The sequence below is a fragment of the Heteronotia binoei genome, chromosome 1 (assembly GCF_032191835.1).
Source record: "Heteronotia binoei isolate CCM8104 ecotype False Entrance Well chromosome 1, APGP_CSIRO_Hbin_v1, whole genome shotgun sequence".
Classification (NCBI taxonomy): Eukaryota; Metazoa; Chordata; class Lepidosauria; order Squamata; family Gekkonidae; genus Heteronotia; species Heteronotia binoei.
Genome location: NC_083223.1, coordinates 249,423,622 through 249,445,627, shown reverse-complemented (window position 1 = coordinate 249,445,627; position 22,006 = coordinate 249,423,622). Strand labels below are relative to the sequence as shown.

Genomic DNA, 22,006 nt, shown 5'->3' with positions numbered 1-22,006 from the left:
AAAAAGCAAGGGGGAGGGGGGAAACGAAAGGGGGAAATAAAACATACAAGCCTGATCCTGATGAAAAAAGTTGGGCAAGAGTCCAGTCCAAGAGTGGGAGATGAAAAGCAGGTCTGGAGATGAAGTTCCAGAGTTCACAGGAGGAGAAAAGCAAAGTTATTTCTGCAAAAAGGTGGGGACTCTACAAACTGAACCAACTATATGGATGGGGAAGTGGGGAGATTCAGTGATTTCAGCCAGCAGACCAACCACAAGGTTGGCGTAACAGGTGCGATCCAGAAACCAGCTATGAAATTGTAGGGGGGGGGGGGAGTAGATGAACCAATGGGGTAGGTAGGTTTGGAGGTGTGTGGTCTTGGTGCTCATTGGCAGATTTTGAATCTAGGAGAGTGAAAGGTTGAAAAAACTATGGTAAAGTCAACCTAGGGCAGAGTGTGATGAGGTTACCTGCCCAGAGTACCAACTTAACATAGCTTTACAAAGGTCTGAGCAAACACTTGGTAAGTTCCCTGGGGTTCTTGACTGAGTTATGTTGGGGAGTGACAGACGTATGGCCAAACGGGAAGGTTTGCTTAATTGCCTTGCACACCTGGATGTTGGGGAGAGCTCCAGAGTCTGAATAGGGCTTTGATTAATGTTTTCGTGGAGATTTTAGTCAAGTGGGTTCCTCCCAGCCAGGAGTATCCTTGAACAACCTCTTTTTAGATCCAGGGACCTCTGTTTGATATTAAAGAGATTTTTTAAAAAAAATCCGACAGAGGCTTCTGGGGAGGGCAAATATTGGGGGGTCCCTATGGGGAAATCCGTTTGCTGGGTATCAACTACATGAAAAGGTCAAAAAGTATGGAAATAGAAGCACCTTAATGCTGAATGAATTGTTGGTGTAAAAAGCTGTTGTTTGAAGATGTAATAACAAATTTGGTCCCTGCAGCATTGATAGGCAATAACTGAATCCTATTAACCAAATGGAGCAAACTCCTAAAGAACTATAAAGACTACCCTCCCCCCAACACACATAACGCACTATAATTCCACAAGCTTGCTTTGAAACCCTTCTCCATGACCATAAACGGTTCTTATTCTCTGCAAAATGCCTGAACCCTTATAATTTTCTTTTAATTAATGGTTTTGATTCCAATAACAAGCAATCAAATAAAGGTTTCCCACGGTTAGTGAACACCTGCTGATTACATAATTCCCTATAGCTCCTTTGGGTAGTCTGTGAAAAGAACAGACATGCAGGTAAAATCAAGTCATCTGGACCCATCTATACAGAATGCAGAGAGAGAATCCAACAATCCTGGTTCTCTTCTTTTTTTGCCAGTTAACCAAAATTATAAGGCTTTGCAAGTAGATTCCTGTACTCCAGAAAACATGCTCCATTCCAGTAATTTTTGTTCCTGGTTGCATGGTTGAAGACTTGATTGATTATGAACCCACAACATTCAGCCTAGTCCTCCCTACCTTATTTCTCTTGCCAGAAGTGCGACTGAGGATTTATAGAAAGAAGGGGTGTATAAAAAATAGACTTCAACAAACTGCTATTTAGTACTATTGGCTTAAAGACTAATTTTTTTTTTTTTTACATTTCTGGCTGGAATCTGAAAGGATTATCAGTGTTTTTAATGCTGAGGGTTTTTTAAAAACTACTTTGATCTAATTATATGCCATTTCAAACAAAAGCAGATGCTTCATTGATAGATCATTAGACCTATCAGTAGATCATTGTTTCCAAGCAGCTAGCAAAGATTTTTGGATTTTTCTGGGATTTAGTACTGAAGGTCTTCACAACTGAGTGGGTCCAACAGAGGCAAAAGTTCAGAAGAGTGAGAATTGGTCTACTGTATTCAGACAAGCATTGTTCAGCTGTCCTAGTCTTCCAGCATGGCATTCAATGATGTCTTGGAGTCCATTGGGGGAGTTGGCTGCTTCCAAATCTCACAAGTCATCTTTCTGGTGATCCCAGTCTGCCTTATTGCTTGCCACAACTTCCTCCAAAACTTCACTGCTGCTATTCCAGACTACCACTGCAAACCTTCGATTCAGGGCAACCGGACCTTTCTCTCTAACATCACTGCCAAAGAGGGAATCCTACTAAAGGCATTCATCCCCATGGACCAAAATCAGAAGCCAGAGAAATGTCTCCAGTTTTCCACAATTCAGTGGCACCTTTTAAATCCAAACACCACCATCATTGAGAATGTCACTGAGATGCATACCCAGCCCTGTATTGGTGGGTGGGTATACGACACGACTGTTTTTGAGTCTACCATTGTCTCCGAGGTAAGCTTTTCTATTTTCAATGATAAATATGTATAACTCTGAGAGCCAATGGTATTCAATAGGGCTTATTCCCAGGAAAGTGTGTGTTTTTTTAAAAAAATTTATTACATTTGCATCCCGCTCTCTCCTGATGGGCTCAGGATTGCAACCACTGTGTATTGGTTTTAACTTGTTGCTGCATACCTGTGACTTCTGATGCTTTGTTAGCTGCCTTGAATCTGAGGAGACAAGGCAGGATATAAATATTAAAGCAAAAAAAAAAAAGAAATTGAAGACCATTGTAAATACTGAAAGGTGTAAAATTATGCATGCAAATGAAACAACTCCGCTTTAAATTGGGTTGCCAACCTCCAAATTACTGCTGCTCTCCAGGCAACAGAGATCCGTTCCACTAGAGAAAAAATGGCTGCTGTGGAACGTGGAATTTATGGAAACATAACCTGCTGAGGTTATCTACCCTCCCCAGGCTCAACCCCGAAAATCTCCAGGTATTTCCCAATCCATACCTGGCAACCCTACTTTACAACCTATTTTATGTGTGTGTGGTGGCGGGGGGGACAGCTTTCACAGCTATCTTTGCAGATGGGAAGTCACTAGAAAGGAGCGTCAGGGGCAAATAAACTTAATGTGATGCTTAGTCTTGTATGCTTTTGTTCTCTGATGTGTGGAGGAGAGGGTTTATCCTTTCCCTCTGCACCATTTTCCTGAACTGAAATAGTTCCAGAAGGTACTGCCTAATTTCCCCTGGGTATTTTCCCAACAGGCCAAATAGCTCTTCCAAACAATTTCAAGTCATGAAAATTAGGCAGGAAAGACTGAAACCTCTTTTCAATGTACATCTTGATCCTAATCCAAATACATGTGGGAATTGCAGGTGAATCACAAGTCATGTGTCTCACTTTAATACAGGACAAGGAGTACTGTGCTCTGTAAAATGTAAATTGGACTTGTATTCCAGTTAGCCCTGAAAAAAATAATTCTTACTACTTAAACGAAACAAATGCTTCTGAAATTTCTAAGGGGAACCCTCACATTCAGAAGCAGTTAACTTCTGAATCCCAGTGCCAGGAGGCAACAACAGGGGAACGCCTTGACCTCCATGCTCTATTGTTGGCCCTTCAGAGGAAATGGTTAGCCACTGAGTGAGACAGGATGCTGGACAGGGTTGCCACCTCCTGGATGGGAAAGACCTAGAGATTTGGGCGGTAGAGCTTGGGGACGGCAGGGTTTGGGGAAGGGATAGAGTTGCCAGTCTCGAGGCGGGGCCTGGAGATCTTCCATTTTTACAACTGATCTCCAGCTGGCAGAGATCAGCTCCCCTGGAGAAAATGGCTGCTTTGAAGGGTGGACTTTGTGGCATTGCACCATGTTGAGGCTCCTCCCCTCCCCAAACCCCACCCTCTTCAGGAATTTTCAGCACCAGCGCTAGAAAGCTCGCGCAAGGCTGGCACCACAGGCAAGGCACCCCCACTGCCCCAGCGAGGGTGAGCTTGATGGCAGTCACCACGGGGCTTCTGGGCTCAGTGTGTGCACATGTACATGCCAGCTCTCCATCTCTCACATCTGTGCTTGGAACCACATATGTGAGGGGCAGAATGACGGCGAGCAGTGAGGAGTGGAAACCCAGTGGCAGTTGCCGCAGAGCTTGCTATTAGAGCCTAACTGGCACCCTCCCCACAGAGCCACACTCCAGGTAGCCACCTCTTGCTACTTAATGGATGTGCCAGCTCTGGGTATTTCCCAACATAGACATGGCAACCCTGAGAGGGGAGAGACTTCAATAGGCTATAATGCCATAGAGTCCACCTTCCAAAGCAGCTATTTTCTTCAGGAGAATTGATCTCTGACACCTGAAGATCAGTTGTAATAGCGAGAGATCTCCAGGTTCTACCTGGAGGTTGGCAACCCTAATGCTGGACTAGACGGTCCACTGGTCTGCATTGTTTTTTGTTTAAAATTAAACTTAATAGCATACAGCTATATTCCTTCTCTTCCTCTGATGTCAGTGCCTTTGTGCTCATTTTCTCTGGTTACAGTTTTCCTAGCTTCAGTTGCAAATCTGTTAGAGATATGATGTCCTCAGCTGTGAAGTTTATCGGGTTGCCTTAGGGCGAAGGTGATTTTGCCCAGGCTACATTGTGGGAAGGGTTGCTGTGGAAAAAATGGCTCTAATTTTTTAACTCTTTCACCTCTCCCTTCTAGTGGGACTTAGTGTGTGACCTGCAGGTGCTGAGAGATGTAGCTCAGTCCATCTATATGGCTGGAGTGCTAGCCGGAGCTATTGTATTTGGAGCTTTATCGGACAGGTAGGTTGCAAAGGGGTGTGTGGCAAGATCTTGGTATTTTTAATTCTAGACTTTGTGTAACAAGAGCTAGTCTGCCAGTTTGTCTCATGTAGATTTTTGTGTGATGGACAGGTGCCAATGTGCATCTTCTGAGATCTTAATATAGATGCAGACAGTGTGGGGGGCACACTAATTTCATATGATGCACTAGGTAAAGAGTCATAGATGCAGGGGTTGTTTTGTAGAAAAATAGGTGGTGGAGCTCATCCAGGGATTGTTATGTAGCTGCACATACTATTCAATGGACAAGGAGGTGGAACTCTCAGGAGGAGAAGGAACTCTCAGAAAGGTTCAGGAGCTGCGCTCCTGTGAGCTCCCACTGAATCTGAGGCCTGCATAGATGCTATATTGGGTTAGACTACCTATCGGGTGAACTCCTCCTTCTCAGACCACAAAGCGAAGTGTCATTTCACCAATGGCATCTTTCACACTGCACCTACTTTTCAAGTTGTCCCTGATGTCATTGCAGTTTTGGCTATCACACTTTCATCATAAGAACATAAGAGAAGCCATGTTAGATCAGGCCAATGGCCCATCCAGTCCAACATTCTGTGTCACACAGCGGCCAAATATATATATATATATATATACACACACACACACATACACACTGTGGCTAATAGCCACTGATGGACCTCTGCTCCATATTTTTATCTAACCCCCTCTTGAAGGTGGCCATGCTTGTGGCCGCCACCACCTCCTGTGGCAGTGAATTCCACATGTTAATCACCCTTTGGGTGAAGAAGTACTTCCTTTTATCCGTTTTAACCTGTCTGCTCAGCAATTTCATCGAATGCCCACGAGTTCTCGTATTGTGAGAAAGGGAGAAAAGTACTTCTTTCTCTACTTTCTCCATCCCATGCATTATCTTGTAAACCTCTATCATGTCACCCCTCAGTCGACGTTTCTCCAAGCTAAAGAGCCCTAAGCGTTTCAACCTTTCTTCATAAGGAAGGTGTTCCAGCCCTTTAATCATTCTAGTTGCCCTTTTCTGAACTTTCTCCAATGCTATAATATCCTTTTTGAGGTGCGGCGACCAGAACTGCACACAGTACTCCAAATGAGACCGCACCATCGATTTATACAGGGGCATTATGATACTGGCTGATTTGTTTTCAATTCCCTTCCTAATAATTCCCAGCATGGCGTTGGCCTTTTTTATTGCAAACGCACACTGCCTTGACATTTTCAGTGAGTTATCTACCACGACCCCAAGATCTCTCTCTTGGTCAGTCTCTGCCAGTTCACACCCCATCAACTTGTATTTGTAGCTGGGATTCTTGGCCCCAATGTGCATTACTTTGCACTTGGCCACATTGAACCGCATCTGCCACGTTGACGCCCACTCACCCAGCCTCAACAGATCCCTTTGGAGTTCCTCACAATCCTCTCTGGTTCTCACCACCCTGAACAATTTAGTGTCATCCGCAAATTTGGCCACTTCACTGCTCACTCCCAACTCTAAATCATTTATGAACAAGTTAAAGAGCATGGGACCCAGTACCGAGCCCTGCGGCACCCCACTGCTTACCGTCCTCCACTGCGAAGACTGCCCATTTATACTCACTCTCTGCTTCCTAATACTCAGCCAGTTTTTGATCCACAAGAGGACCTGTCCTTTTACTCCATGACTCTCAAGCTTTCTAAGGAGCCTTTGATGAGGAACTTTATCAAAAGCTTTCTGGAAGTCAAGGTAAACAACATCTATCGGGTCTCCTTTGTCCACAAGTTTGTTTACCCCCTCAAAGAAATGTAACAGGTTAGTGAGGCAAGATCTTCCCTTACAGAACCCATGCTGAGTCTTCCTCAATAACCTGTGTTCATCAATGTGCCTACTCATTCTGTCCTTGATAATGGTTTCTACCAACTTTCCCGGTATTGAAGTCAGACTGACCAGTTCACACTCATACTTTTTCTCAGATTTTCCCCATCAGGCTTCCATCCATTCTTCGCAGTTCAATTTTTTCTGGTTATTTTTTTGTGTGTGCATTCAACAGTGCGCAACCTGATTAAAGAGTAAATAAAGGCTTATTTAGGAATTAATATACTTGATAGGAAAGAGGAGAGACAGAGATAGGTTCCTAGCTACATCTCTAGTTGAGAGACAGGGTAAGACTGAGTGTGTCGCTTCCAAGAAGAAGGGGGAAATTGCATTAAGACTAGCAATCTGGAGACAGACAAGGAATGACACTTAACAGGAGAGAAGGTGCTGACCTCACTGTCCTATCTAATTGTCTTTTTGCTGCCCCCTGCAGAGTCTTCTTCTCTTCTTCTTTGTAATTTCACTATTTTGCCATTGGATTCTAAATTTGTACCACTTTGCATTCTTAACCACTGCCCACCAGCTATAAGTTGCTCTGCTTACTGTACTCCATTCCATTGTCTGATGAAGTATGCATGCATACTAAAGCTTACATTCTGAATAAAACTTTGTTGATCTTAAGGTGGTACTGGACTTCTACTTTGTTCTTTGTACACCAGACATTGCCTTTTCCAACTGTTGCAGCCCATCAGAGTAGGCAAGACCAAGGTAGAGAGACCATCGATCAGACTCACTCTAAGGAAGTTTCATAGGATTAACCCTCACACTCCTCATTCTTTGGGACTCAGGTTTGGACGGCGCATCCCCTTGATCTCATCGTACCTGCAAATTGCCATTACTGGCACCAGCACAGCATTCCTGCCCTCCTTCAGCAGCTACTGTGTGTTCCGCTTCATGGCTGGCATGACATTTTCAGGAATTGTACTGAATTCCTTCTCTTTGAGTGAGTATTGATTGGTCAGAGGCATTGTTATGACCCACACAGCAATGCCCACGTCAGGGTATCTGATCAACTGTAAGTTGTAATGGATTGATCAGCCTGTTGTAGGTTCCCACTTGGTGCATACATGGTGCAATAGACTACGTGCATACTCACTGCATGCTACTAGTGGGAACACCTGCCCTCCATGTGGGCGGGGCATGGATGCATCCCCCTTATAGGAAATTGCTACTTCTAGAATATGGGCTTAGACTGTTTGGCACCCTAGGCAAGGCTTACTTGCAACCCCCCGCTCCCAATAACCAATTCTATCCTATGGGCCCATTCTGTCCTATGGGACATAGGATAGAATGGAGAGATCAGGTCGCTGCAGCTGTGACTCAATGTCTCCATTCTATCCTTTGGCCAATAAACCAGGGGTGGCCAACAGTAGCTCTCCAGATGTTTTTTGCCTACAACTCCCATCAGCCCCAGCCAGCATGGCCAATGACTTGGGCTGATGGGAGTTGTAGGCAAAAACATCTGGAGAGCTACCGTTGGCCACCCCTGCTATAAACCCATAGGATAGAATGGAGAGATCAGGCCGCCACTACAGCCCGACCCCAGAGAAAGGTTACCCCACCACCTGCACCTCTCAGAGACTCCAAGAAGCACGTGGGAGAAGAGATATTTTTCCTGCATTTGCATCCCAGGGTGCAAAAGCAGGAAGAAAGCCCTGCCAGTCTGGAGGGTCCAGACAAGGCATGCCCTAGGTCAGGGGTGGCTAACGGTAGCTCTCCAGATGTTTTTTGCCTACAACTCCTATCAGCCCCAGCCATTGGCAATGCTGGCTGGGGCTGATGGGAGTTGTAGGCAAAAAACATCTGGAGAGCTACCATTGGCCACCCCTGCCCTGGGCAATCACCTAAGTCACCTAGCCGCCCTGAGCCTGCCAAGGTGGGGAGGGCGGGATATAAATAAAATTTATTATTATTATTATTATTACCTAGTGAGAGATTCAGCCCTGCTTCCCCTAGTCTGATTTCCCCTAGTCAGTCTGATTTTGATGCCCCCTGCAAATACCTTTAATATTTGCTGCAAATACCTTTAATAAAAATGCCTTTTGCTGTTTCTCACCTAGTTCTGGAATGGACACCCACCAAAGGCCGGATAGTGGCAGGTGCCTGCTTGGGTTATTTTGTCACTTTTGGACAGATAATCCTGGCAGGGGTTGCATACAAGATCAGGAACTGGCGCTGGCTTCAACTTGCTGTCTCAGTGCCTTTCTTCATTGCCTTTTTATGTTCATGGTAAGTGATAATAATTCTTAACAAATGCTAAACAAGATCAGGATGGCATGGTTTTGAATATTGTATATATAGATACCCCGCTTTTCTCCCCAGTGAGGAATCAAGCGGCTTATAACATCATTCTCCTGTCCTCCATTTTATCCTCAGAACAACCCCGTGAGCTAGGATAGGCTGAGTGTATGTGACTAGCTGGCAGACCGTCACCAAATTTCCCTAGCAGAGCAGGACATCAAGCCTGTATCTCCGACCATGGACTGACACTCTAATACAGGGTTCCAGAACTTTTTTTGAGCCTGTGTGTACCAATAGAATTCTGACACACGGTGGTGGGGGCAACCACAAAATGGCCACTGTGGGAGTCAGAACCAATCACAAAATGACCCCTATAGGAGACACATACAAACACAAAAAGGAAGCCAAAGAGGAAGCCCAACTGCAGGGGAGAAAAGGAGCAAGATTTAAAAATACACTTGGAAAGAAAAGTGAACGAGAGAAAAACCAACACTATGGTGGCATCTACCATGAAACAATGTTATTATAATCTGCCCAGCCAATCAGAATCCTTGCCAAGCAAAAGGTCGCTCTGGCACCACCTACTTTCTAAAAACACTGTGGGGGGGGGGGAGGCTCCAGGAATGGTGTTGTCAGGCAGCACAGTGCCCTTGGGGCTCTAACTGCTCTAACCACCACACTATGCTCTGTGGATACAGACACACACATGCAAATGATTGGCCCTTACTCATTATTGCAGTGGTATTATAACTGCCCAGGTACTTTCACGACTGCTTTTGAATTGTGATGCTGGAGAAGACTCATGAAAGTCCCTTGGACTGCAAGAAGATCAAATCAGTCAGTCCTAAGGGAAATCAACCCTGACTGTTCCCTGGAAGGTCAGATGCTGAAGCTGAAGCTCAAATACTTTGGCCACCAAATGAGAAGGGAGCACTCACTGGAGAAGACCCTGATGCTGGGAAAGACAGAAGGCAAAAGAAGAAGGGGACAGCAAAGGATGAGATGGTTAGAGAGTTTCACCAAAATAACAAACATGAATTTGAGTGAACTTTTGGGGGCAGTCGAAGATAGAAGGGCCAGGCGTGATGTGGTCCATTGGGTCACAAAGAGTCAGACTCAATTGTGCAACTGAACAACAAACTTCCACAACAGATAAATAACCCTATATTCTCCTTTTTTTCTTTTCTATAAGGAAACTCTCAGAATCGCCACGCTGGCTCCTCCTCCACAACAAGTCTCATGTGGCTGTCAGGAACCTGAAGAAAGTAGCTGCAATAAATGGCAAAAAGAAGGAAGGAGACAAAATCACCCAACAGGTATGCTTTGTTCCCCACCACCACCACTGTTTGAAAGAATCTCGTTTAATAGCCTGATAAGCACTTTCCATAGAGTATTAGTTATGGAAATGCCATAAGTTCTGCTGTCAAAAAGCCAGGAAATGACAAGAAAAATACTCTCCGTGTAAAGAAACAATATCAAAATATAATTACAATGATTCCTGTTCCACAGTACAGCAATATGTTAGTGACAGCAATATAAATTTCCAGTGACAAAAGTACCATCCAAAGCACACAGCTTCACTACTGTCCATGAGATGAAGCAATATTCAATTAATAGTCTAACAATTATACAAAACCGGTGTGTTCTCGTTTCGGATCTGTATGATCCTTCTTCTGGGACCATCTTGTTTGCTGCTGCCATTTTCCATCTGAATAAGGAAATTAAATAGAGAAAGCCTGGAAAATAGCGAATTGTAATGAACTAGGGCACTATCAGACTACTGCACCTAAAAGCAAATTAGACAGTCCCAGAAGAAGGATCATACGGATCTGAAACGAGAACAGTCCGGTTTTGTATCATTATTGGACTGTATTAATTGATTAGTAGTGAAGCTGTGTGCTTTGGATGGCACTTTTGTCACTGGAAACGTATACTGCTGTCACTGTAACATATTGCTGTACTGCAGAATAGGAATCATTGTACTTATATTTTGATATTGTTTCTTTACACTGAGAGTATTTTTCTTTGTCATTTCCTGGTTGTAAAACCTCCATGGTCCCAGCATTGTTTGATGTCAACTTAAAAAGTGCTGGGAAGGGGGTGGTACCAGAAGCATCCAGCAAGCCAAACAGAGCTTAGTTCAAGCCCTTCCAGCCTCCCCGTAGTACAATTATCCCTTCAGCAAGAGTGAAAAAGGACATGCTACTGAATTCTGACCAGGCACTGACCCCATAACCAGTAATTAGTTGAGATTACGAAACCAATCGATTTTGTTGTCAAGTTAGCCAGAGAACCCAAAACCAGGTTTTCACTGCCCCAAGCTCACACAAGCATTGTGAAGCTCTTCTGAATCTCCTGGCAATGGCTATAGAGACAGCTTCTGTTTCAAATGTTTGACTGCATGCTCCTCAAATCATAGGCCTATCTTTTGTAAAACAATTCCATGTGCATTTGATGGTGCTGTATGAATAAGGCATAAACTCTGCCCCCAGCCATGAATCACTCCTAGCCCTGCTCTTATCTGTCTCACTTTAAATGTTCTGATGTTTCCCCCACTCCTTGGTCAGGTATTGAATTCCCACATGCAAACAGAAACCACCAAATTAAAATCCAGCCACACCGTCTTCGACCTCTTTCGCACCCCAGCCTTGCGGAGAGTCACTTGCTGCCTCATGGTCATCTGGTAAGTGTGCCAATCCCTCAATCACCCCAAATCCCCCCATGATCTGAACTTGTCCATTTCCTTCATAAAACTCTGCCACCCAAAATGGAACTCAGGTGAGTGCTGAGCAGTGCTTGGTCTTTGGAAAAGCAGCAAACGGTTACCTTTGTCCTGGCAGCATGTTCAGTTCAGCATTGTCAATGGGTGTAGCAGCAAGAAACATGTGGAGAATGATGACCAGTGCAGTATTCAGCTTTGCCGTCCTTTACACAAGGAGCTCTTTCCAGGACACTTCTATGACATCTTCTTCCTACCCCTCTTTTCCTTCAAACCCCACCTCAAAACCTCTTATTTTGTGAAATATTTGGTTGGGTCCTTAATTCCCAATTGCAAGGGGCAGACTGGGAAGTTAAAATGAACCTAGATCAAGCCGAGCTGAGTGACCTCAGTGGAGCTAGAAGCCAGCCAGCACTGCAGGTCTACTCAGCTCAGGCCCTGCTGGTGGCACCAGCCAGAGCCATTGCCTCCTTCTGCACTACTGATAACCAGTGAGGTGCAGGAGGAAGCAGTTGGTTCAAACCCCTTCAGTGGCAACAATGCAAGGTGTTTCATTCACCAAATGCTGTGGCTCAGTGGTAGTGCGTCTACTTGGCATTCAGAAGGTCCCAGATTGAACCTTGGTGGCAATATCAGTTAAACAGACCCAGGTGGTAAGTGATGCGAAAGATCTCTACCTAAAACCCAGGAGAGCTGCTCCTGGTCTGAATAGATAGTTCTAATCTTAATGGATCAAGGGTCTGACTCAGTATAAGGCAGTTTTGTGTGGGTCATGTGTGTGCTTCCTGCAACACTGGCAGAGCTACTGGAGCTCGTCTCAATTTGCTCCTGGCCCTCCTGGCCCTCCAGAGCAGCAGCCTACTGGGAATTTTCCCTGTAAGTTAAATGGCCAGTCAGCTCTGACTGAAACTACCCTATGGACCAAGATGGGTTGGATCCAGGGTTGCCATCCTCCAGTTGAGGCCTGGAGATTGTCTGCTTTTGCAACTGATCTCCAGCTGTATAGTAATAGTATTGGTGATAATAATGTATCCATAGTAATGCTCATGCGTTTACATTCATAGTTCAATTTACTTGCTGCCTTTCTTAGGTTTTCCAGTTCCTTTTCCTATTATGGCTTAGCAATGGATGTGCAAAAATTTGGGATGAACATCTATATTGTGCAGATGATGTTTGGAGCACTCGACCTCCCTGCTGTGCTGCTCTCAACCTTTACAATGATCTTTGTTGGTCGCCGCATCACCCTAGCTGGCTTCTTTACCATTGGTGGGCTTATGGTGCTTATCAACAGGTTTGTGCCAGAAGGTGAGTCATTTTGGGAACCTGACAGATGTGCTGTTAGGGTTGCTAGTCAAAGCCTTTCAATAGGGTTTTGAATTAATTTCATGCTCAGACAAATGCTGTCATCTACAAGACACTTACCTCTGCTTTAAGGCAACAGCACAAACAGGGCCGTGTGAAAATTCCTTGCTGCCCTAAGCAAATGGCAATTTTATCTTCTACCTCCACCTTCTGTGTTTCGTCTTTCTTCCGAGCTGCATACAATAGCACAGGGGTGGCCAAACTGTGGCTCTTTCACACGTATTGTGTGGCTCTTGAAGCCCCAACAGCCCCATCAGCCAGCTTGGAGAAAGCATTTGTCTCTTTAAATCACTTCTCCAAGCCAAGCTAGCTGGCAGTTTGGAGAAGGTATTTAAGGTTGCTTTGTCTCCACCTCTCCTCCTTCCCCCATCTATTTTTCCTTCCTTCCTTCCTTCCTTCCTTCCTTCCTTCCTTCCTTCCTTCCTCCCTCCCTCCCTCCCTCCCTCAAACATCTACTATTCATGTACTGCAGCTCTCAAACATCTGACATTTATTCTATGTGGCTCTTACATTAAGCAAGGTTGGCCACCCCTGAAATACCACATGACATCTGATTTGTAATTTTCAGTGATATTGTTCTTCACAATAGTACTTCCAAAATACTATTCCCCAGATCCCTGGACACTATCACTGACAAAGGGAAATGCTGATTGCCCCTTTGGGGTCAGGCAGCAATTTTTCTCCAGGCCAGTTTGGCCAGGGATCCTGGAGAGGTTTTTCTTTGCCATCTTCTGGGCTTGGAGCAGAGTCATAGGGTGTGCGTGTGTGGGAGGGGGAGATATTTGTGAATTTCCTGCATTGTGCAGGGGGTTGGGCTAGATGGCCCTGGAGGTTCCTTCTAACTCTATGATTCTGAATCCCCATTTTGCTATAAGCATACATTGAAAAAGTGCAAATGTTCTAAAGCATAGAGAACAGCACTCATGCATTGAGCTCAAACAGACATGATGTGACATGACAAGACAGTGTTTCTTTTTCTCGAATGTTAGGTGGGTGACTGGGCCTGATTCTGATTGGGACTGTGGCAGGCGGGGAGGATGGGTTTAAGCTCCCCACACAGGTTTAAGCTCCCCACACAGAATTCAGACAGCCCTGAGGAGCTGCTGTTTTTCCCACAGGGAAAATATATAGGCCTTGTTTGGCCTTCAAGTAGTGGGTTTTAAGTAGCATTAAGAGCAGAAATGAGACAAATCTGTCCCTAAGGGTACAAGCTGCTAGAAATAGATCCAGGTAGGTAGCTGTGTTGGTCTGAAGCAGAAGAATCATAGATAGAATAACAGAATCATAGAACAAAGTTTGTCCTTTAAGACCAACATTATATTCAAGGTATGCATGCACACATCCTCAGAATAGACACAATGAAATGGAATTTACCAGTCCATACATATAAGGCAGAGGTTGAACAGCAAATTAGCACACACAGCATAATAAAGATGCAAACGGGAACAACAAGTTAAGCTTATAAAGTCACCATTATTGGGATTTAATTCCGAGTAAAAAAACCGTGTAGCAAATAAATATGTCAGAATTGGAGAAAGACGTGTACATATATAATTCTTAATCGTGGAGTGCTAATAATAATTAACTGAGCCGCTGTTGTTACGCCCATCTGTCTCCTCTCAAGCATGGAGGTAACTAATAGCATCTTTTGAGGTGGGTTGATTTGTAGTGCGGTATTGTGTCTCCTTAGCTACCAGACCAGAGAAATGCCTTCCAATATACCACTCCTCTAATATTCATTACACTGCAATCACTATTCTAATTTACCAAGAAATACACTAAACGGCTATAAAGTTTGCCTGCAGCAAAAGCCACTAAAGACGCAACTCCTAAATCGCGGCAGCTAATAGCAGCGAGAATAAACTGCTTGCAAATTCTGCTCTATGGCATAAGCTTATAGGGTGCAGACCTTACAACTTGGCAGCCAATAGCAGCAGGAGAGGCGGGAATAAAGCTGCTCTCAAAGTCTACTACTGCAAAAGCCAATAGAGGTGAAGACCTTACAACGCGACAGCCAATAGCAGCACGATAGGCGGGAATCCTGAAAGAGCTGAGAGCTTGCGGAGGGAAGGGTTCGAACTGTTGTGAAGAGCCAAGATGTCGGAAAGTGCTAAATAAATACTACCCGCCAGACTTTGATCCGTCGAAGATCCCGAAGCTTAAACTTCCAAAGGTCCGGCAATATGTGGTGCGGCTGATGGCTCCCTTCAACATGCGGTGCAAGAAGTGCGGAGAATATATCTACAAGGGCAAGAAGTTCAATGCCCGGAAGGAGATGGTTCCTAACTCTGGCTCTTCATCTTCCGTTTCTACATCAGGTGCACCCGCTGCCTTGCAGAAATCACCTTCAAGACAGACCCCGAGAACACGGACTACGCCATGGAGCAAGGGGCCACGCGGAACTTGCAAGCGGAGAAGCTGCTGGAGGAGGAGGAGGAGAAGCGGCTGCAGAAGGCAAGAGAAGACGAAGAGCTCAGCAACCCCATGAAGGTTTTGGAGAACAGAACCACAGACTCCAAGCTGGAGATGGAGGTCCTGGAGAACTTGAAGGAGCTGAACCAGCACCAGGCCGGTGTGGATTCTGAATCCATGCTGCAGCGGTACAAGGATTACGAGGAAGAGCAGAAGCGGCTGGCGATGGAGGAGGACGAGAGGGTGATGGGAGCCATGCTGGAGCAAGCCCTGGCTCGGCTGCTGTTGCAGGACTCGGATTCCGACGAAGACCCTGCTGTGGCCCCTGCAAAGACGTTAACGAAAGCAAAACCTACGGACATCTTGCAGGAGGATTCAGAGCCCCGGGCCAAAAAGCTGAAGGTGGGATGCTGGGAGAGGAGCAGAGGCAAGCTGCCCAGCAAAACCGCACTCTCGGGACTTGGTGGCGGCAAAGAGGAAGCTGGATCACAGCACCACCAATGGAGCCAGGGCTCAGGATGGCCGCCGGTGGGCTCAGGGGCTGGGAGTCAGAGCATAGAGGCCAGCGATGCTTCACTGCTTTCGAAGTCACGAACGCCCAGCTCTTCTTCGCTGAGCCTCCTGGGAGCCTACTCAGACAGCGAGGACAGTAAGAGTGATTAGACAATTAAGAGAATACAGGGACCGTCGTTTATGGTAAATTTGTATTTGCTATATCATTTGTAATAATGTTTGTTCAGAATATAAGGTTATCATACAACTTAAATAAATATTTTTTTAATGATATAATAAGTTAGAGTTCAGTGGCACCTTTAAGACCAACTATATTTTGATCAAATTATGAGCTTTCGTATGCAGGTACATTTTCTTAGTAAGAGTCATTGACTGTCACCAGATCAGAGGCAGAGGGGCTGAGCCCATGGCCCTGACTTTGCTCCCACTCCTTCGTAGTAGATGGATCCAGTTGCAGATGGAGATGGAAAAGAAGATGATGATATTGGATTTATATCCTGCCCAATACTCTGAATCTCAGAGCTGTCATAATCTCCTTTACTTCCCCCCTCCCCACAACAGACGCCCTGTGAGGTGGGTGGGACTGAGAGAGCTCTTGCAGCAGCTGCCCTTTCAAGGACAACTCCTGCCAGAGCTAGGGCTGACCCAAGGCCATTCCAGCTGGTGCAAATGAAGGAGTGGGGAATCAAACGGGGTTCTCCTAGATAAGAGTCCGCACACTTAACCACTGCACCAAACTGGCTCTCTGGGAAAAGAAGACTTTCTGGCCATCTGCATGTGACATGTTTGTTTTGTTCTTTCTCGGACACTTCTGCCATGAAAATGGGCCTACAGGTTTTTTTTCTGAACTTGACCCTGTGTGCCTTTCATCCACAGCACCGCCCGGGCTTCTCCTCTTATCAATTGCGTTGATCACAACAAACCTCAGCAGCAGGAAACAGACCTTTTGATTTCGGGGGTGTTCATATAAAAGATTTTATCAGAAGTGTGCATGCACACACAAGCTCATATCGTAAATAAAACTTTGTTGGTCTTAAAGGTACTACTGGATTCTAACTATTCTGTTGCTTTGGACCAATGCAGTTACCCACCTGGAACTATCCACAGAGCAAGTCAGTATAATCAATAGGATGGGACATTCAATAAACACCACAATAGGAGGGGCTGTGGTTCAGAGGCAGAGCATCCACTTGGCATGCAGAAGGTCCCAGGTTCAATCCCTGGCTCCAGTTAAAAGGACCAAGCAGTATGTGATGTGAAAGTCCTCTGCCTGAGACCCTGGAGAGCGGCTTGAGTTGACAATACCGACTTTGATAAGGCAGCTTCATATGTTCAGCGCAATAGAATTAGGATTGTAGAACCAATCAGAAATCTAAAAACAGAACTGAAGCAAAGTATAAGTTTTAACATGAGGCATTAAATGCAAAAATTGCATTGTAGGATCCTAGTTTCAGCAAGCTAGACCACAGTCCCTAATGATTTATCCAAGTGAATTTGTCAGTAATTTAGTACAATTCAACTCTGTTGTCTGTGCAGAAAAGCCTCGTCAACAACTCAGTTTTGTATTTAGTCCAGCATCCTCTTTCCATCAGTGGCCAGCTCTGAGGATGCCCACAAGTAAGGCATAAAGCTAATGACTATCTCCTGTTATTTGTCATGAGTATCTGGTACTGCTACTGGGGTAGACTGCATCGGAATATTCAGGTTCCATTTAGTTATCATAGATAACATAGCCGAGCAGGGAACTGAATCTGAGCCTCCAAAGCTGCAACTATACCTGATGAGTATTATTTTTTACAGCTATTTCCCCCCCTTTTTCTTCCTTTAGAACTGCAAACCCTGAGGACGGCACAAGCAGCACTTGGGAAAGGGTGCCTGGCTAGTTCCTTTATTGGTGCATATCAGTATTCTGGAGAACTCTATCCTACAGAAATTAGGTAGGCAGCAATTAGTTCCTTGGACTTTTTGAAATTCTTACATGTGGGCCCCAGCTGTGCAAACAGGCAGGAGAGAGGCCTGTAATCAAAAGAAGCCTTACTTTGTATATAAAAAAAGATTAAAACATCCTGCAGGCTTAAATGTAATTTCCGTAATGCCATGGAATATTCATAAACGATCTACCTGATGAAGAGTAAACTCAGCAATAAAATGTTTGCCAACCTGGCACCTTCATCAAGAGAAACTAAAATCCTTGTTGTCTATTGCCACAGGGCATATGGATAGGAGGGGCTGCATGGTCAAATGCAGAGGCTGCTAGGAAGCTTACTGCAAAAGGAGCCCTAAGATAGGGGAAGTACAAGACAGTCTATTTTGCAAACGGAGTAAAGTGGATTTTTGGTTCCTCTTGCTGATTGATTGTAATCAGAATTAAAAGAGCCTTCTTCTTTAAAGTACCCCTTTAAAGGGAGGATGGGGGAACAAGAATGGGGGGAAAATACTGTGGGTAAAGCTAGTTTATTTGGAGAAAATCACAAAATAAATCCTCTTAAGGGTTATGAAATATATTTGGATTTTTAAAAATTAAACTATTTCTGCATCATGTTGGTTATGTCCTCACTCCCCACCACTTCCTTATAGTATAAGGTCTCAGAGATTTTATGATTCTCAAACTTTAATGTTTCTTCTTGGCAGGCAAACAGGCATGGGTTTTGTATCAACGCAAGCTCGGATTGGTGCCATGATAGCCCCCCTCGTCTACATGCTTAGGGACTCCTTTCCCATCCTGCCATCACTGATATTTGGAGCAGCTCCTCTTCTTGCAGGAGTCGTTACCTGCTTCTTAACAGAAACAAGATGCTCACCCCTCCTGGAAACCATTGCTGAGATGGAACAACGGTGGGTGCCAAATAAACCATTTATCTTCCCATATATAGCAGTTAGAACATCATGCCAGGCAGAGAGTGGTTCTTAAGTCACATGACATACAGTTAAACTTCTGGTCTACATCAGAATGGAAGATGAGCCAGAAGTCCTGGTTCCTCTATCCAGAGTTCCTTGATGGGACAGGGTACAAATAATAAACCGTATCTTTAATGTATCAGTTTATGTCTTACAATTGGACAACTTGTGAAACACATACATGCAGCATCCCAGCAAAAATAATTTTTTTACACATAGGTAACAGTTTATTTTTTAAAGGGCCCAGGCTGTATCCTAGCCCTGAAAAAATGGTAAAGGTTTTCTAGTCTCCAGAATGCCTGCATCTAGTGTAGGTCTAGAAGTATAGCATCACGACCCAGGCATGATCTTGCAAGTGGAGGGCCAGCCACGCATTGTGCTAGTTATGAGGCTGTATTATGACCCTATCTCTTATAAGCATCTTTCATGAGACAGCCTGCAGTCTAGTGTTGGACATGGCAGCAGGATACATTTCAAGTCTACCTCTGTAGAAGGAACATACGATATACCTCCGTAGAAGGAACATACGATATACTTTAAAGATTCATCCACTTAGTCTCAGTTCACCACCTGCAAAATGGGTATTGGTTGTAGAAAGTGCTGTCAAGTTGCAACTGATTTATGTCTACCCCTCATGGGGCTTTCAAGACAAGAGGCTTCAAAGGGTGCTTTGCCATTTGCACCACAACCGTAGACTTCCTTGGTGGTCTTCCATCTAGGTACTAACCAAGGCCAACTCTGCTTAACTTCTGAGATCAGGCTAGCCTGGGCCATTTACCTATGTGTAAAAAAATAAGTATTACATTGACCTTAAGTATTATAGAGTACTAGGTAAAAGGAAGATGTGGCACTTATTTTTGTATGTGTGTCTCATACTTAGGGCCAGAAAAGTACAACCACTGAAGGAAGAAGAGATTTCTCTCCAACAGCAAGCAACTGGTCATTTGAAAGAGTCTGTTTAGTTTTCTCTGAGTTACTTCTCATCTGAGGGTGAAATGCTTCTGCTGAAATTAGCGAAATAGAGTGCATGTTGTCCTTCCGGTTCCTCTCCCCTTTGCCTCCTTATGTGTGCGTAGTAGGTATACTGTAATCATTGCAGCTGGACACTGGGATTTTGCCTCATAAATCCTTCCTCCTTTTCAAGATTTCATGAGTAATCCAGAGCATGCACTTTTCTCATCCTTTTCCTTGGCTGCAAGTCAGTAGGGCTCCCAGCAATTTGTGTTGCAGTTACACAAAAGGTATCTTTGCAAAATATGCCTACAGATGTCTCAAGTGACATGAGCTGCTACACCGTTGTTATTGGATCTGGGTCCCATTTATGCCTAGTGTATGTAGCATCACTGACGTTTTCCCATGAACCACTGCCTATAACACCATTCTGGTTTCAAGAAGCAAGACATGAAAAGCTCATAACTGTATCTTTATATTGCCTCTCAGCTGTTTTAGATTGCTTTGTTTTGCTTACTGGCCTGCCCTCCAGTGACCTCAGACCCAACTGATTCTTGTTGTGATCTGTGTCCAGGCATCAATCATGTTACGCTGCTTTTTGATTTACTGTTTTTAAATACATTTTAACTGGTAATTTGTTAATGCTGTGAATTTTATGATGGGACCTGCCTTGAGCCTGCTTGTGGGGAGGGCAGGATACAAACTGAATAAATAAATAAATAGGTACTTTATACTTTGCAGCTCTTTCCTTCATTTTAATTTCTTCTAATAAAATTTGCTGCTACAGCTTCCTTTGGTTTTTGTGCCTGGAACTCAGGATGCACAAATCGTTCTCCCTACCATATCCTACTGTGAAAGGCAGAGACAGCTGCCCCTCCTAATTTGCAGATTGGTAGACATATTAGTTTATAACAGACAATAAAATGGGAGCCCAATGGCACTAGAAATCTCCATATGTAGTGTACATCAATAAGGCTACTGATTTTATATTAAAGGCTGCCAAAAAAATTAAGGGGGGAAAGGCATTGGAAGGAATGCTATTTGACTTTTGATTGGACCTTGATTTAATCAGTGGAGTCAGAATGGATTAAGACCACTCCCAAATGCTGCCAGGCAAAGTCCTAACACAAAATCTGATTTAATTAATTCTTATGTTCTTAAACTAGCCATGTTGATTGTGGGGAACCTCCACATTCTGAGGAACTAATACTCTGAATCCCAGAGCTGGGAGGCAACATCAGGGAATTACCTCTATGTCCCTTGTTGTTGACCTCCGAAAGAACTGTTTGGCCACTGTGTGAGACAGGATGCAGGGCTAGATGGATCATTCTTACAACAACCCTGTGAGGAAGGTTAGGCTGAGAGTATGACCAGCCTAAGGTTACAAGTAGGGATTTGAAACTGGGTTTACCAGATACTAGTCTTCTAACCACATGCTACACTGGCTCTCAGTCTGGGAAAGTGATGTGAAAAGCAAATCCAATTACAAGATTATAGAGCTACAGCTCGTATACTCATTATTATCTACAAGGGATGGGCCATACAAAATATAGCACCTAGGGCAAGAAAGAATTCCAAAATCCTCGGCTGCAATCACATGTGCTAAATAATGCAGTTTCAATCCACTTTCAGTGTACTTCCCCACTGGCTCTTACTGGGACCTTCCGCATGACAAGCAGAAGCTCTTCCACTGAGTCATGGCCCCTCCCCTTCTCTCAGAACCCTCTTGCCTCATAAGAACATAAGAGAAGCCATGTTGGGTCAGGCCAGTGGCCCATCCAGTCCAACACCCTCACACATTGGCCAAAAAAACCCAGGTGCCATCAGGAAGTCCACCAGTGGGGCCAGGACACTAGAAGCCCTCCCACTGTTGCCCCTCCCAGCACCAAGAATACAGACAGAAACTTCCATCTATACCCTGTGGCTAATAGCCGCTGATGGACCTCTGCTCCATATGTTTATCCAATCCCCTCTTGAAGCTGTCTATGCATGTAGCTGTCACCACCTCCTGTGGCAGTGAATTCCATGTGTTAATCACCCTTTGGTGAAGTACTTCCTTTTATCTGTTCCAACCTGACTGCTCAGCAATTTCATTGAGTGTCCATGAGTTCTTGTAAGAAAACTGGTTGGTGGCACATATGTGGACAACCACAAGGGGACACCATTCCCTGTGGCCCTGTCACCACTGGCTGTATTATCAATTTAAATGAAATATGGTTGCTCCTCACACCTCAAAGCAGGCTGTCTTGGTTTTGGTGTGGTTCAGGATGTCCCCACCCCACCACCTGCACACACACGCGCGTGCGCACACACACACTTTCTCCGTCTGTCAGTAGTGATTATGAGGAGTTCAAGGATTGTTTGTGCACATCTGGATGCCAGGAAGGGGGCAGGAGAGAAGCTAAAGCAATGGTTGGCCTTTGGCTGAGCAGGGAATGGTATCCTGGACCAAAAGGTGAT

General features: G+C 44.7%; 3 protein-coding genes across 3 annotated transcripts in view; all 3 read left to right on the top strand.

Annotated features, from left to right (window-relative positions):
* The first annotated feature begins 1,829 nt into the window (after positions 1-1,829).
* On the top strand, positions 1,830-20,277 carry LOC132580761 (solute carrier family 22 member 20-like). The gene is made up of 10 exons (XM_060251818.1): positions 1,830-2,283; positions 4,486-4,589; positions 7,239-7,393; positions 8,511-8,679; positions 9,884-10,007; positions 11,259-11,374; positions 12,501-12,715; positions 17,526-17,634; positions 18,329-18,532; positions 19,476-20,277. The coding sequence occupies exons 1-10, from the start codon at positions 1,885-1,887 to the stop codon at positions 19,555-19,557; spliced, it is 1,677 nt and encodes a 558-aa protein (XP_060107801.1). The 5' UTR covers positions 1,830-1,884; the 3' UTR covers positions 19,558-20,277.
* Positions 8,926-22,006, top strand: part of RELA (RELA proto-oncogene, NF-kB subunit) — a 542,238-nt gene continuing 529,157 nt past the window's right edge. Inside the window, exon 1 of the mRNA XM_060251807.1 lies at positions 8,926-8,934. Coding sequence (XP_060107790.1) covers positions 8,929-8,934 — 6 coding nt within the window. The 5' untranslated portion in view covers positions 8,926-8,928. The remainder of the gene's footprint in view (positions 8,935-22,006) is intronic.
* Positions 14,398-15,847, top strand: LOC132585259 (splicing factor YJU2-like). Its single transcript, XM_060257064.1, is given in 3 exon segments — positions 14,398-14,403; positions 14,805-15,060; positions 15,063-15,847. Coding segments are annotated over 3 exon segments (1,047 nt in total).